General features: G+C 39.2%; 1 protein-coding gene across 6 annotated transcripts in view; it reads left to right on the forward strand.

The window, feature by feature from the left end:
* Positions 1–17,500, forward strand: part of LOC143029145 (myoferlin-like) — a 168,572-nt gene that overhangs the window by 135,041 nt on the left and 16,031 nt on the right. For 5 of the 6 annotated variants that reach the window (XM_076191604.1, XM_076191607.1, XM_076191609.1 and 2 more), the window contains exons 27-35: positions 123–240; positions 849–982; positions 2,084–2,245; positions 2,973–3,115; positions 8,675–8,732; positions 12,090–12,146; positions 14,817–14,908; positions 16,093–16,234; positions 16,829–17,067. In XM_076191604.1, the coding sequence (XP_076047719.1) occupies positions 123–240; positions 849–982; positions 2,084–2,245; positions 2,973–3,115; positions 8,675–8,732; positions 12,090–12,146; positions 14,817–14,908; positions 16,093–16,234; positions 16,829–17,067 (1,145 nt within the window). The remainder of the gene's footprint in view (positions 1–122; positions 241–848; positions 983–2,083; positions 2,246–2,972; positions 3,116–8,674; positions 8,733–12,089; positions 12,147–14,816; positions 14,909–16,092; positions 16,235–16,828; positions 17,068–17,500) is intronic. The other variant, XM_076191610.1, reaches the window with a different exon arrangement.

Here is a 17,500-nt window from a genome sequence, read left to right on the forward strand (position 1 = left end):
GAAAGAGGGATTACAATATCACTAGTCATAACAGCAGTAGAATACTCGCTCCTCGTTCATTAAAATTTTGCAATGAAAATAATATTCCTGTAGATGTCAGTGATGACTTCATTACTTTACAGGGCGAACCGGACTTCCTTGGACGAGCCTTCTGCAAACCTGTTGTATTTGAGTCTTCGAACGACTATACGCCGCCCAAGCTTCAATGGTTCACCTTGGCCAGAGGCAGCAAGGTCCAGGGTAAGTAAAGGGAAGCTGAAGTGAACCCCTTCAATTCATCAAATTACCTTACAGATTTATGATCGGGTTAAAATCATATATTAGTGGCGTACTCTATTCTAACAGGGTTTCTGATCAAACGAGACCTTTCAAACTTAGGTCTTTCATAACTTAGCTGCATGTTATCACACAATAGTGATCAGAACATAATCAGTTTATATTACCATATTGATATAATTAGATTGCTTTCAGTAATTGTAACGTAAAACTATCCTGCATATGCTGTAGGTCAATATTTTTCTATGACGCTGGAATATGGAACTATCTACGTCACTTAACTGGACACCACTTCAGTGATGTCATTTATGTATTTGTGCTCTAGACAAGTTCATCTAGCTAGCTTGAAAATAAAGTCTGAACAAAACAGGATCTCTGTAATCTGTCAAGACTCCTTCTGTTCTAACCCAGCCCCATACCTGAATAGATTCATCGTGTTCAGGACTGAGTCAATTTCATTAAAGGCATCACATTGTTCTGATTGTAAAAGAAATTCCTAATTTTGGACATCATAGTATGGAACACAGCCTATGTTCAGACTTGATAAAACCGTTTAATGTCTCATTTTGCAGGAGAATTATTGGCTTCCTTTGAGCTCATGCTAAAGGTGGAGGGCGAGGAGGTACCCATGTTGCCTCCGAAGCGCGGGGAGCTCCTCATGGTTCCCTTTGGCGTAAGACCCGTCTTGCAGACGACTCGCATTGAGGTAAGGAATCCTCTTATTCTTATTGATTTATTCCTATGCTATTATGCAACTAATGGTCACATTGATAATTTCTATAGCTAATGTCAGCTATTTTTGTCTAAGTATTTAAGGCACTGTTGGGTAGAATACATCGACAACCCATTCAGACCTGGTTGAAGCATTATAAAATTCACTAAGTTATCAGTAACGCCACTTAATCTTACTTAGTTGAAAAAAACAGTGAAACTATCAGTGCCCCATCTTGAATAACTCGACATGACTAACAAGTTTATAGAGTCGATATTACCACTCAGTTGTAACGCTAATGAAAAGAACAGATCTCAGAAATGGAGCAATGCAATTCTTCTAAAGGAAGAGCTGGTGCAAATCAGGTATCTATTCTATGACAACTCAGCAAAAAAAATTCAAAGAATGTAAGTGATTGTACTTACGTGTTATGGATTTAGAGAAGGCGTGTAATAGGTTAAATAAAAAGGGCGTACAGTAGACCATGATACTATATATAATGAGGGAAGAAAATGAAAGCCAGTAATTTTTTTTTTTTTTTTTTTTTTTTTTTTTAAGGATAGAATTCTTGTGTGAGTGTGAAATATAAAGGACGGTAGTCTTTATGTAAATGGTGGTTTGAGACAAGGGCGTGAAATTTCGCCGTAGCTATTTAATATATGTAAGAATGAAGTGATTAGAGAAGTGGAAACAATAGCAATGAGTGAGGGTGTGAGAGTGAAAAAAAAAGTGAATGAATCTGGCAAAGAAAAAAAGAATTACTTATACAAAAGAGTAAGCTAATTGTGTTAATCAAGAGGGGCGGGTATATGATTAATATAGAGATGAATGGGGAAACAGTGGAATGGGTAGGAAGATATATACGGAAATGGAATACTAGAGAGAGATTGGCTATAGATTGTGTGACGTCCCAGTTAGGAATAACCTTTTCCATTCTCATTGGGGACCGGGGAGGAGAAAAGGATTTAGAGGTACTATTATTCTAAATATGTTGATTATGATCAATTCTAGTGTATCATTATATATCACTTCCAAGGGTTAGTGGGTAATCCTTCTGGGAGTTCATATCATTTTGGTGTCTCTCCAAACACTCAGATCCTATGCTGGGGAGTGAGGAACATGAAGACGTTCGATCTGAAGTCGGTGACACGCCCCTCGATCGAGTTCGAGTGTGGCGGCCAGAGGGTGACCTCAGCCGTCATGAAGGACACGAGGATCAATCCCAATTTTGATTCGCCCCACCTCTACTTCGATGTGGTAAGTATTAACCAAACATCGAGTTCATCCTCTTTCTCTCTCCTTTTTCCTCTCTACGACCATTTGTACTATCAGACTTCCATCATATCTTCCCAGGCTGTGGACTCCTTCAAATATTAGTTTAACACGAGTTAGATAAAATTAATCCCTCAGGATCAATCTTACCCTCAAAACACTTATTAGTACAAACGTTGAAATATAAATGGGAGATAAAGAAAAATATGAATATGAATATATATATATATATATATATATATATATATAATGTGTGTGTGTGTGTGTGTGTGTGTGTGTGTGTGTGTGTGTCTGTATACATACATACATACATACATATATATATATATATATATGTATATATATATATATATATATACCCTGTATATATATGTATATATATATATATATATATATACACACATATACATATATATATATATATATAAACGTATATATATATATGTACACACGCACACACGCACACACACACACACACACACACACACACACACACACACACACACACACACACACACACATACACACACACACACACACACACACACACACACACACACACACACACACACACACACACACACACACACACACACACACACACACACACACACACACACACACACACACACACACACACACAAGCACTGAAAGCATGACACCACAAATATTTCCATCAGTGACTGACATTGCTTTCTCTGTGTGGCCGTAGGAGCTTCCTCGGGAGGAGCTTTACATGCCACCATTAACCCTGCGAGTGATGGATCATCGCGCCTTTGGAAGCCGACCCGTCGTGGCCACAGCCGTAGTTCCCCGCCTCCATCACTACGTCACAACGCCCCGTGCAGCCACCAGGTACAAAGATCTACAAAGATTTCCAATAGGGCCCATAGAAGTCCAGGAGTGATGCATAGGGACAGAGGGAGTTGGTCGGGATTGATGTATTTATTAGTCCTTTCAAGATGAGATTTAATGACAGCTATGAAAAACCTCACTGTATGTGAGTGCGTCATAGGGTTACGCATTGTGAACCCTTTTAATCCTGCAACCTGCATTGGACCAAATTTTAGTAAATCAAGACTCTCTTTCCATGGGAGATGGATATCTTACGTAACATTAACCAAATCACAATCTACAGGGCACTCCGCCTTATTGAAAGAATTATTGGATTGGAATATGTAAATAATGGTTTGATTAGAACGTTTTCCCTTCAATCCCATGGTTAATCATCAACAGTATGAAATCATCTGGCCCCAGAGTAATATCCATAAATTTGTACTTATGTTAAAGGGGCTTTTAGTTCAGCCTGAAATGCATTGTGGTCTAACTCTTTTTGTTATTTTTTCCCTCACCGTGGGGCCACAACCAACCCTTTCGCCCAAAACGTCCTCGTGTACCTCCTCCTCCTTTCCTCTTCACTCTACTCCTTTCCTCATCCTTCAATCCTCCTCCTCCTCCTGCTTCTCCTCCTCGTCTCGTCCTCCTTCTCCTTCTCCTCCTCTTCTTTTTCCTTCCTTCCTACTCCTTCTAACCTCCTCTCCTCCTCCACCTTTTCTTCCTCATCATCATCCTTTTCCTTCTGCAACAACCCTTGCACCTCTGCCTACAGACTGCGGAAGAAAAGAAAGCCCCAACTGCCGGAAAGGTGATTTTTCCCTTGTGGAAGTCTCATATGTGTTGTGCACTTGTTTCTCGTCGGTGCTTTCGATGTAGTAGGAGGGGAAGTAAGGCCACATTTTAGCACAAATGTTGGGTGCCCGAAGGTTACTTTTACGTTGGACCTTTTCAGTACGGTAACCTACTTGGCAGATACTGTTTTGTCCAAGGACAGAAAATTTTATTCAATTTATTGGAGAACTGGTATCAAATGGAGTCTTCGATCAACAAGGAACCTTTATTTGTCACGAGATTTCTTAACTGGATAAATTTATCTGCCGTTGATCTGAACAAAAATTTAGAATGTGGGTTGTGGTGATGAAGGTGTGAAAGCACCTCCGGGCCAGAAGGACATGAACATTTAACTCTTTTACTATGATGACACTTTTTTGCATAATACATTCTAGCTAATGCCAGGCGATTTTATTCAGCTGAGGATCAGACTTAGGACAATCTGAGTCTCCATCACTCAATGCCCATTTTAGTCCCAGGGTTGATTTTCAGTTTGGAAATAATCAGTTTGCACCAGCAAGAATATAATGTGCACAGGCCTGTTATTGTAGGAAAGGGGCTATTGAATCTTCTTTGCAAGAAGCTAATGTCACGGCATATGAATAAATCTCCCTCATGGAGAAAACTAATAATGTGAAGTCACTTTCTTTGCCAAGAATGATAATGTAATAGTAACACTATAGTGCTCTGTGCCTCTCTGATTCCGAAGGAGCTGACATCCAAAGAAGGTTCTAAAATACGTCTTCATATTACATTCACTCCACACACGCCCACTCACAGGCACATGCACACGCAAACACGCATGCACACGCGGATGCACGTACGCACACATGCACGCACGCACGCACGCACTCACGCACACACACACACACACACACACACACACACACACACACACACACACACACACACACACACACACACACACACACACACACACACACACACACACACACACACACACACACACACACACACACACACACACACACACACACACACACACACACACACACACACACACACACAATGCTCGACCCTTATTTCAGCGATCCAAATTTTAGTTCAATTCAGTGCTGAAAATTTCAGTATCGCTGCACTGAAAACTGGCACTTTAACTCTAGTGAGCAAGGAATTGTGTCTGCGTGTTTATAAGGTCATAGCATCACTCCTAGATCGGGTCATGTATGAGCTGTGAGCTCTCATCCGGAAGGATAATAATTTCAATTGTCAATTACGAGTCCAACACGTGAACCAAGACCGTAGTTGATTACAAACACACACACACACACACACACACACACACACACACACACACACACACACACACACACACACACACACACACACACACACACACACACACACACACACACACACACACACACACACATAGACACACACAAGTGAGCGCACATACACACGAAAATGTATACAACAAACTATGAATCATAAATAAACCGTAGATATGCTTTCTACTTCTTCCTGTTGTTTCTTAATAATAATGGTCTCTGGAGTAGTTGGCATGGGCTTTCGATGTATTAACATCCTTACAGTCCAAATATTCTATTACATTTCCTTGTTATTTTTCATTATCTCGTTGCCTCGTTTGTTGTATCTATTGGTTTTTTACCTTCTTATCAGACTGTCCAGATTTTTCTTTTTCTTTTTTTCTGACTTCAGGCAATGTTTTTAGCATTGGAGAAGCATTGTGTTCAGTAGGGTTTATATAATTTTTTTTTATATTGAATCATCCATGGATCCATCCGGAAAAGGAGCAGGAATAGAAGAAGCTGAGAGAAGTGTGGGAGGTGATAAAGAATAGAGTAGAGGTAGGTGTGTGCGAGAGGAATGGGGGTGTTTCAAGGAGGAAGTGACAAGGTGTGCAAAGGTGGTATGTAGAACAAGGAGGATGGGAGGGAATAAATGGAATAGTAGAGAGTGGTGGGATGATGAAGTAAATAAGGTAGTAGAAGAGAAGAAGCGAGCTTTCAGGGACTGGTTGCAAAGTAGGATGAGAGAAATTATGTGTGTGTGGGGGGGGTCACCGATTAAGTGAAGCGGCCTTGCTGTGGATGTACTGTCATGTTGCAATGCGTTTGACCTAGGGCAGTGGGTAGAATGCAGGGATGACCCGTCATCCATGAGGAGCTCAGATGGGAGGATTGGAGGAGGTGGTGGAAAGGAGTGAGGTGGGTGGGAATAGGTACGTGCCTCTGACTTGGCTCCTCTCTTATAAGGGAAAAAAAGCTCTCGATATATATAGATAAATGAAATACTGATAGTGTCATTTTTCACAATACAGACATTAGATATATAGTAGTAGAACGAAGCAGTGTAAGTGTTTATCTGATAGATTTTCCTAGTGACAGTGCAGCCTGTGAGGAGTCACAAAGCATTAGAAGTATAGCCTATAAGTTCTATTGACCTCTTGTTGCAAAAATATATATACGGTGGAGAAGTTGATAATAACGTTGCATCTACTGACCACAACCGGAGATTTTGGATACAAAAGAAAAATTTCAAAATAGGTTCCTGCACATCTATATTACCCGACCTGAACAAGGTTTATTTTAGTGATCTACAGTGAGTTATGTCTAATAGAGTGGAAAACAAGCCCGGGTTAAAAATCTGTGGAAATATCTTATATGCGATTTACTTGCTCCAATTATACAGTATATCAGACAACCTGTCAAGAAGTAGCACATATCTTATCTATCTGAACTATGATAGAAAATGTCAATATTGGATACTATCCATTAAAATTGCCAGCTAAGCTGAAATAGTAATTAGTTCAACAATCGACAATATTGGATTGTCATGAATAGCAAAACTTCTAGTTGGAAAAATATTAAGATCTCTTTTTTTTCCAGAAATAATTTGTATACATCTCCTATTTCTATGTGTGGTCGATATTTTGAAAACTTCTTCAGCTGGCCCAGTCATGCAGATCGTCTTCTGATGGCTGTTTTCTCAACTCCCCCACCCCCACCCACCCCTACCCCCCGCCCCTTCCCCATTGTGCAGTCCATTCATTTCCACTTCGGCTTCTACTCCCCCAGTTTTCCTTATTCCCTGTGCCACTATGCCTACCACTTTTTTCCCATATATGCCTTATTCCTCCTTCAGGATGCACCTGCCAGTGTAGGACTACATTACTACATGAGCATTTTGATGTTCAATTGTACACCTAGAATCAACGGAAGTCGCAGGATATTAATTTTGTTCGTGATTCCATAGTCTTATTCTTAAGTGCTATTGGTACTCACTTCCGTTGAGTATTTTCGCTCAATCTTTAGTAGATTCTTGTATCAGAAATTATTAAATGTACACTTATGATTTTTTCATATTTCCTAAAGCTGTGTTTAGTCTTAACACTCTGTCGATGCTGGCACTTCCCATTGATTTCAATTTAGTTGAGAGGTATACCTTTCCTTGGTGGGTGTCACTTCATCGAGAAAGATATATAATATTCTTTTTTCCAATAGTGATTTCCATTTTCTATGAGCCTGTCGCGTTTCTTGGCAGCTACGCTTCAGAGATAGAGATCTACCCACTATGAGCTACATTTTTACGCTAAGAAACATTTATTCACTCAACGGTGTTGGATTGTCAGCCAGCCAGTCATCGGGTTCTATTGACATAAGTTGAGATACACATCATCAGACCTCTCATTAGACTTTCATATAGAGTTCAGCGAAATACAGTTAACACCATCAACACGATGCTGCTTTTTGTTCAAAATGGCGCTGGACAATTTTATTCTGCTAAGGAGAGAACTTGGTACAGAAATTTGCTTTGATCTATCAAGACCCCATTTTGCCTCGAGTCCATCGCTCAGTTGAATAAAATAATTTGGCAATAACTTTAAACTGAAATTATAAGGAACATAACCTTATTCAATCGGTCAATAGTTTTACTGTGTTAGCTTACTGTAGAGATAAGTATCAGATAATACAATTACAATATAAATACAGGTTAAACCCAAGCCTAAATCACAATATGGATTGACTTATTGAGTCCCAGGAGCTCTCCTCAGTGGAATGAAGTAGTTTTTCCTTAGTCAGGAAGACAAACCTTAGTCTTTCAACTTAACATATTTGTCTTTCAATTTCTGTGATATTTTGAGAACAAAAGTTGAGAGAAGAGGGTCTTAAGGAGTTACACCTTTGTGGTCAGCAGTCGGTCAAATCAAGTTCATTTAGCTGATAATCTAAAGCAGCGTTTCTCACCCTTTTTACCCTTGCGTAAGCTATAAAATATATTGCATGTCTCAAGGAACCCCTGCGCAAAAAAAACAACAAAAAAACACATATACCATATCTTTCTCATTTTATTTTCATCGTAAGAATAGGTTAGATAAGATGATGTCTATATTAAATTATTACAATAACCAAGAATATGTCGTACGTCTTTAATTATATTATGTATATGAAATTAAATAATTAAAAAATCAAAAGTGCATTAGCTTATCTCACTTGTTCTCGTAGAACCCTTAGGGACCTTTTACGGAACCTTAGGGTTCCGGGGAACCCTGGTTGAGAAACGTTTCTTTAGAGCCTCGGTTGACTGTGATCCATTCTCTCCCGAATATGCCTCTCAGATGAGAAGAGTAAATTAGTGTTTGTCAACACAGTATTTACAAGTTCATTGTATTAAAGTAATTATCTCTATTTGTAAGAGAGAGCTATTCTATGTTGCACATCATCGCCAATGGTTTTATTCAACTCCTTCGATGTTTTACAGAGAAAGTGTAACGATGAAGAAGTCTCTCATGGCGTCTACCAAAGATTCCCAAATCAAGGTAAGAATTAAGGTCAGAAGTTAGGTTCGTCTTATGCATGTATCGTACTTAAGGTGGTTGACAGGGTTTACAGTAAGGCGGTTCACAGAATGTCTACGAATACCATAGTTTAACCTGGTTTGCATGAAGCTGATCCTCTTAACTGGGTTATGATGAACCAACAAAACCCTCAAAAGACTTTCTGGTCCATGCTCAGTGACCTTACAGATGAGCTCATCATTGAAGTCACAGAACTTCTGGAATAAGTACATTTTAATGAACACCCACATGTTAACAAAAGCATACATTGATAGTATATCTTCGTTAAGGAGAGTAGAATTTATGAATTCTATTGGAATTCCGATATATCAGTATGTGGTTGAATATATATGATGACAAGTCAATTAGATAACTGAAATTTGATAACTTTTGTCTTCATAATCAGATCAGCGAACTACAAAACAATGCACAACTTACACTCCATATGAGGACTGTTAGGTTCCAACAAGCCTTTGCTTCTCTTAAACACTTCAGTATTTTCATTTTTCTTCATGCCAGAGAATTTGATTTGGCTTTTGCATGGGAGATCAGACAGATCAGTGTTACCTCAGAAAAAAATAGTCTGATATTAGCTGGGACAAAAGCTTTGTCACCGAATCAAAAACTTTAAACTATCCGTTTTAATTTTTCATTTTGCGTTGTCGCTTGTATAATGTACCCTTTAATTTTCCGTCTTCTTGTTCTTACATGTAATGAGTGTTTTGTTTATCAAGGAAGATAATTAATCTATATTCAATGATTACAAGTGTGTTTATAGTTCTGATTTCTTTAATATATATCCATTTCTCTTGTATTATTTGTTACAAACTTGTTCTTGTCACCCCAACATGGGTAAGATAGAATTCCCCTAAAATTAATTTTGAAGGCAATACCACTCCCTAAACACACACACACACACACACACACACGCACACACACACGCACACGCACACGCACACGCACACGCACGCACGCGCGCACGCACACGCACACGCACACGCACGCATTCCTTCATGGATTCCTCCAGATTGAGATGAATTGTTTAAACATAAACTTAGTTTAGCAGGAGACTAAAGTTATTTTTTGATAACAGCACACACCCTTCAACACGATGTCCTACATAGATTTTACCCTAATGGAAGATAGCTTGGTTAAGCCAAAATAAGAGTGGACACTATTCAGAAGATAGCGGTAGGGAACAACTCGACTACCCAAGATAATATTTCGGACTCTTGACTGCCATCTCATCTGAAAAGAAAAAAAAAGAAAAGAAAAGTTATAAATTTTTCCACCGTTCTGAAGTACGCATTGTGAATGATGCATGTAGCAACTGCTTCTGTTGCTGACTATTAGGCGCATGTGGTAGAGTTAAGAAGATTGCTTTTGAGAAACTGGGCCAGAAGAAAATATAAAGATTCTTTGTGTTCAGATTTTTTTTAAATCATATAAATTTCAATTTCTAATATCACCTTCAGTGCATATTTCAGATAGCAGTTTCATTTAATTCAATCTCATTTGAATAAGGAGAAAAAAATTACAAGAAATCACTCTTAATAAGTTGTGTGTTAATTTTGGCCTCCGAAATACCGTATGGTCAAATTCTTAGTGTAAAACAAAGATCGGAAAACTTGTCTATGCATGAAGCCCACTTTTTCCTAATACGATTGACGACAATCACAAATATGCGACATACAAAGGGAAAACTTGTATCACATTTGTACGTTTAATTATTACATTGAGAAGGAAGAACTATGTAGTGCAAATTCCAAAGAGCATTGTCAGTTATAATACTTATAGAAAATAGAAAGAGAAGGAGATCCACAGAAAGAGAAGGTAGTGGCAATCTAAAAGTTATAATGACCTTTTCAATATAAATCCCAGCTAACATGAAGCATCCATTGAATTTCAGTGTATGTGAGGTTTCCAAGACGCGTAGGAAAATTTTGCTGTGTATGTTATCTTTTTGTGTCACTTAATTGGGTTTTAGTTTTGTCAAGTATAACCCGTGGAATTAGGAAAAAAAAATTGTATTACCTAGTTTTTTATATTATGAAAATTTATCATATTACTAAAATTCAAATAGAATAGTTTGCATATTACATACATACATATACCAAAGGCTTCTTCCCCCCTTAAAGGGAGGTAGCCAAAAAAATCAAAGGCATAAAAACAACTCCCACCACTCCATTCCAACATACTCCACTTCCATCCACCTTCTTCCCTCCCTCTTATCTTGACACCTCCCGGATGACGGGTCATCCCTGCATCTCGCCCACTGCCCTGATTCAGAAGCAGTGCCGCAAGACACAGCACATCCACAGCAAGGCCGTTTTATTAAATCGGCGAACCCCCTTCTCCGTCCCCTCATGCAGACATGGAAAAAACGAAGAGAAATCCCTTTGGGTTGCGTCAATTTATTTTTCGCACATACTCCCTCACCCCCCATCCCCCACCCACTCCCCCTCATACATCATAGCATCATCCATACACAACCATTCTCCATTCACCCCTATCGTCTGCCCTCTCCCATCCTTCCTCAACAGACATTCCCCTCTTTCCTAATGCCCCTTTTAACCCATCCATCCATCTCATCCTTGGTCGCCCCCTCATGTTCACCCCCTTCCACCTCTGCCTTCTACAGTTCTTCTACTAATCTTTCTTCACTCATTCTTTCCATGTGTCCAAACCATCCTAATATTCTTTCATCAACCCTATCTCCCAACTTCCTTCCCCCCCCCACCCCCCACCCCCGTTCTGCTCCTCACCTCCTCGTTTCTCACTCTATCCAGCCTGGTAACCCCTATCATATTTCTCATGCATCTCATCTCAAACACATTCAAACTCCTCCTCTCTTTCTCTCATATATTCCATGTTCCTCCCCCATACAGTGCTGTCGGCACAATCACTTCATACAATCTCCTCATAGCATCCATTCCCAAATGTATATTTTTCACTTTGCGTATTGTTCATACAAAATGAAGCGCAGTAGAGAGTCAGTGATCTAGTAAGATATGTAGGTTAAAGGAATTTTTTTCAGAAGAATGAAGAGACAAAAATGCATACGAAAAGACAGTTTCCTAAAACGCCAAAGTGAATATTGTTCTACTTTAGTCAAACAAACCCCTGAAAGGTGGAATTCATCAACGTTATGCCAAATCTTATACACAAAGAACATTTGTTTACAAATGCAGGGCATGGATAATTGCATTTTGCTCACCAACTGCATTAACTACAGACATGCTTTAGTAGCCCATCCCTGAGTAAGTCGTCGTAGTCGTCCCCTTCCTTTCCCTCGGAATCATCCTAATCACACACGGATTCTCCCCCTTTTGCTAACAGGATACCGGTTCCCCTCACCCTCGCCTCACCCTGAACCACGCCCAGACAGCCAGGGAGGTGCGTAACAACCCACGTAGTCGTCTCCGTTAACGATCTGTGTCGTCATTGAGGAACCAGAAAATCTTTAACATGTTATGATAGTCCTTGGCCTTCCTGCGTTCATATTGGGTAAAATAACACTAAGGGATAAATTTTAGTTCTTGTCTTCCCAAAGGCGTCCTATCCTATCCCACTTTTCTTTCCAGAACAGTCTAAGATTAAGTACTAATACAGACTGAACGAGAGGGTCGAATAGGAGAATCCACTTAACCTATTTGCATTACTAAACTCCCATTCACCCTGAAATTTAGGCTATATTACTTGGACAGAAATAGTCTTTGGTAAACAGAAACAAACACTGGCCATCAATGACGACACACGATCTGGTTCCTCTGTTTTAATGTAAGTGTTAATTGTATGTTTCTCCCTCAGATGTCCCAGTAAGTTTCTTATATGTTAATGTCATAACTCGCTTAATTGTATGTGTTTAATCCTTGCATGTGCCAAAACAAATATGCTTATGCTTCATTTGCTTGTACGAAAGTAAGAGTATTGTTTTCTTTTAGAAGCCTCATTTCGGTTACCGATAGCCTTATCTGTTTACAATATGAATGAAAATTTTATAGTTTTACCTACTCATATGTCAACAGTTCATGGATAGTTTCAGTTATGTTTGAGTTTTCTGTTGTCCTATTTCACGTTTTACGTTTGTTCGACTCACAGGTAGGCTATTTTTGTTCCATGACAACATTTTGTTATAAAGAGATGCACTCGCTTTTGATGTTATTTTTTTCTTCCAATATCTTTTCTCTGTGGTCATCACAATCAACTCTCTTAACAAGGCGAAGAACATGACTTGGAAATGAAATAAGGTCTAGCTAATGCCCATTTATTAAAGATTTTCTTCAGTAAGAGGCGGAGTAAGGAAAACGTGGGGTATTCATTATTTTCGTCCTGATCCTGTTTTTGAATTAAAAAAAATCTAATACAAAAACTTGTAGTGAATGTTATCGCGTTGATGGAGGTAAACATCATGTGGCCTCTTCACTGTCTTCAATAATGCTAATGTTATATAATTTGGAGCATATTTCCGCTGTATAATATGCTTCGGCCAAGGGAAGATCCTGGGACTATAGGAATGATTTGTATAAACTTCATTCAAACTTGTATATGAATTCTGTCCCTGAATCTCATGAAGATCTGTAAAGTGACTGCATCTAAAATTAATGAGTTCAATTCCTGCGTTCAGCAGTTCATCAAAACATAGCAGACTTGGACAATTGCAGACATGGACTTCAATTTCTAAATGGTTATTCATCTACCCCTCAGTCCATCTGTATGCATTTTCTGATTTTTGTGTCTGTGAATATGTTTATGTGTGTGTGATTCACCAAGGTCTTGGATCACGTGTTCGACTCGTGATCGACAGCTATTTCCCTCCCGGGAGAGAGCTCAGAGCTCATATATGGCCGATCTATGGGTAATGCTGTGACCTTACACGCACACACACACCTAACTCCCCACCCCCGAGAGTTGGAATAACGACTCGCAGCCCAGTGATACTGAAATTATTTCAGCCCTGTGTGTATGTGTGTGTGTGTGTGCGTGCGTGCGTGTGTGTGTGTGTGTGTGTGTGTGTGTGTGTGTGTGTGTGTGTGTGTGCGTGTGTGCGTGTGTGCGTGTGTGCGTGCGTGTGTGTGTGTGTGTGTGTGTGTGTGTGTGTGTGTGTGTGTGTGTGTGTGTGTGTGTGTGTGTGTGTGTGTGTGTGTGCGTGTGTGTGTGCGTGTGTGTGTGTGTGTGTGTGTGTGTGTGTGTGTGTGTGTGTGTGTGTGTGTGTGTGTGTGTGTGTGTGTGTGTGTGTGTGTGTGTGTGTGTGTGTGTGTGTGTGTGTGTGTGTGTGTGTGTGTGTGTGTGTGCTTTACGCTTGAGTTACGTTCAGTATGCTTGCGCGTACGACTGTATTTGAACTTCTCTTGTGTAGTTCTAATAAACTATGTAATATGTGATAACACATCGTTAATATCAGTTTTGCCATACACTCATGTATTCAAAAAGCAGAGACCACGTAAACACAATGTACAACTTATCACTCTTTTTAGCATGTTTTCTTGTTAGTTATAATCATGTGTTCGAGTTAAGTTTCGTAAGTAAATGGCAAAGAACCTTCTAATATCATTCTTCTAATATTTTTTCTGTGAAAAATTATATTTCATTTTCTTCATATTACACTTGTCAGTCAATTCATTTTCAGAAAAAGACAGTGTCTTAACCTATCCTATACCCTAAGAATAAGAAAAAAGAAAATAGGTTTCACCCAATATTGTAACTCCATTCAAAGGAGCAGCAATTATACTGCTTATATGTTTGATGACCCTCATGGAAAAAAAATCTTTACCATTGGGTCTTTCCCTCGACTTTGAATATTTCATATCCTCGGAACCATCAAACTAACTCAACCTAACCTCACCTAACCTAGCCTAACTTAACCTAACTTTATTTGAAATATTGACAAAAAATATCATAGCACATAAAATGTAGTCAAACATGACTACTCAAAGGGCAATGGAAAACAATCCGGTGCCATTTATCCGAAGGTGGGGAAAGGACCTCCTAGAAAGAATAGTATTTTGTAACCCCTCCATGCCTACAACCATGTCTTCCTTGCTTTGACGGCTACTTTGCCCGCAGCCCGGCACTATGGATACAGATATCGACTGGTGGTGCAAATTCTACGCCTCCCTTGGGGACAGCAGCCGTTGTGGAGCCTATCTCCGTAAAGGGTGAGTAACTCTTCCCTAAGATGCGAAAGAAGAGGCGGTGGCAGTGATCTATTGCACATGTTGTGTTAGCGGTAATGGTGGTGGCAAAATAAGTGCTGGCGGCTGTGCGCATGCATCGTGATTTACTACTATCCACTCTGCCAAATCAACCTTAGTAAATGCCTCTCTCTTATTTCCCATCTGTTTCCTATTTGAAATTGTCTTTTTTATAATGTGTATATAGTAAAGGAAGCTGTGTAGTACAATAAGCATCACTTTTTAGCATTATGTCAATGATGTGAATAATTTCTGTGACACGTGGCATCAGCGCCTTTTCCTCATGTTGCCACTCCGAGGTGCCACAGGTGAAGCAGGTGGGCTGGGGTATAGGTAATCGTGGTTATAATCCTAAAAAGTGATATTCATTGTACTATACAGCCTCTTTTACTTTATAAAGAATAAAAAATAACACATAGAAGGAAAATAACAGAAAGAGAAGCATCTACTAAGGTTGATTTGAGACAACGTGCGCCACAACACCCTGAACAGACTCCTTGTAGCGCATAGACTATGGCAACCGTCAGTGTGTAGCACTCGCATTACTTACCTCTTGCACCACCACCACCAGCAAAATTATCACAACGCCATTCCCGCAACTCTCATTATTAGTTAAACAACAATATTAAAACCAATAGTACTAGATGTAGCAATTATACCGTAAAAGCAACCGTATCACTTAGAGTTGTACTAGACAAATCAATATCATTGGTAATACTATATCAGTTTCGGTTTATTGCTATCAGGAATGAAAACACTTAAAGTACAAATGGTGTATTTTTACATGTATGTAACTTAAGGGTGCAACGTCACTAGTGAGACTTACTTTTGGTCTTTACCTGTCGTCAGACATACAATTGGTTATGCAGAATGCTAAAAGCAAATCAGAGCTCCTCTTCCTTCCACATCCTAAGTGATGTGTCATAACTTGTGTTTATAAGATACTGACTAAAGCCAGTTGATATCATTTAGCTGAAGACAGTCCTCCAGAAAGAAGCTGATAATACTGAATAAATTCTTTGATCAAATGACATAGTTCACTTATCGTTCTATCCAACGCCAGAAGCATTTCCCCAAGTTAAATCGCAACTCTGCAAATAGAGTGAACAAGTACTCTTTCTCACCTTTTGCATCCCCCCTTTCTACAGGTACGAGAGGCTAAGTATCCTGCCAGGGGCATTGGAGGAAGTGAAAGCCTATAGGAACTTCACGGACCTTCTGGACACGATCCCTCTGACGAGAGGTAAAGGGTCTGCCGACTCTGACCCAGAAGTGGCGGGCGAACTCAAGGTGGGTAAGCAGGTGAAGAATAAAGAGACAAAGGAGGATGGGAAGAATTCATATGTGTGTATGTGTTGGTAATTTTTTATGAATATGAATATGTATATGCATATGTATGTGTATGTATATGTATATGTATATGTATATGTATATGTATATGTATATGTATATGTATATGTATATGTATATGTATATGTATATGTATATGTATATGTATATATATATGTGTATGTATATTTATATGTATATGTAGATGCATATGCGCATGTATATGCACATGTATATGTATATGTATATGTATATGTATATGTATATGTATATGTATATGTATATGTATATGTATATGCACATGTATATGTATATGTATATGTATATGTATATGTATATGTATATGTATATGTATATGTATATGTATATGTATATGTATATGTATATGTATATGTATATGTTGTTTTATCATTTCGATATATAGTGTACAGAATGGTACCTATTTAATGAAAAAAATCGTGTGACTCAAGGACATTTCTGATTTCTAAGAAAAATGCTATTCTCTGGGAAGTTATGTATCCTACCACTAAATCTCCTCTTATGGTTCTGTTTCAGGGCACTTTCCGAGTGTATCCGATGCAGGGCGAGGAGGCTGTGGGCCACGTTCTGTCTGGCTTCCCGCCCTCTAGCCCACAGGAAGTGACGGCGCGAGTCTATGTCATCCAGGGCAAGGACCTCACACCGAAGGATGCTGGGGGCCTTGCCGACCCCTACGTCATCGTCTCCTTGGGCAAGGAGACCCAGTCGAGCAAAGACGAATACAGACCCAACACTCTCAATCCTATATTTGGACAGTGAGTGTCCTCAGTGTCGTTTTTGTTGTCATTGGCCTCTTTGGCAAATCATTGTGTCTTATCGACTTTTTTTACGATTCCATTTAATCCGATCAGGTCCAATCATAAACCCCTTTTTATATACTAAACTAAATTTAAGTAATGCCAAATATATACAGAGCTAGACAGAAACCGCTTTCTGATACAGGATGCCTAGGATGTATTTATATCAAAAGGATTTCAAGTCACATGTAGTCGAATAAGAAAACAAGAGACTATTGATTACCCACAATTGATAAAAGATCAGTTCCCTAAGTAATTTGTTTCCAGATACCAATAACGCACACCAGAAAGTGTGGAGTTACTCATGGTCTCCAATTACTATTATTAATCATTTCGTATGTCAACAGCCTAAGTTGTTTAAATTGGCAACTGGGGAGGTAGCTTTCTAGTT

The sequence above is a fragment of the Oratosquilla oratoria genome, chromosome 10 (assembly GCF_046742065.1).
Source record: "Oratosquilla oratoria isolate Oo_2021 chromosome 10, ASM4674206v1, whole genome shotgun sequence".
In the NCBI taxonomy this organism is placed as follows: domain Eukaryota; kingdom Metazoa; phylum Arthropoda; class Malacostraca; order Stomatopoda; family Squillidae; genus Oratosquilla; species Oratosquilla oratoria.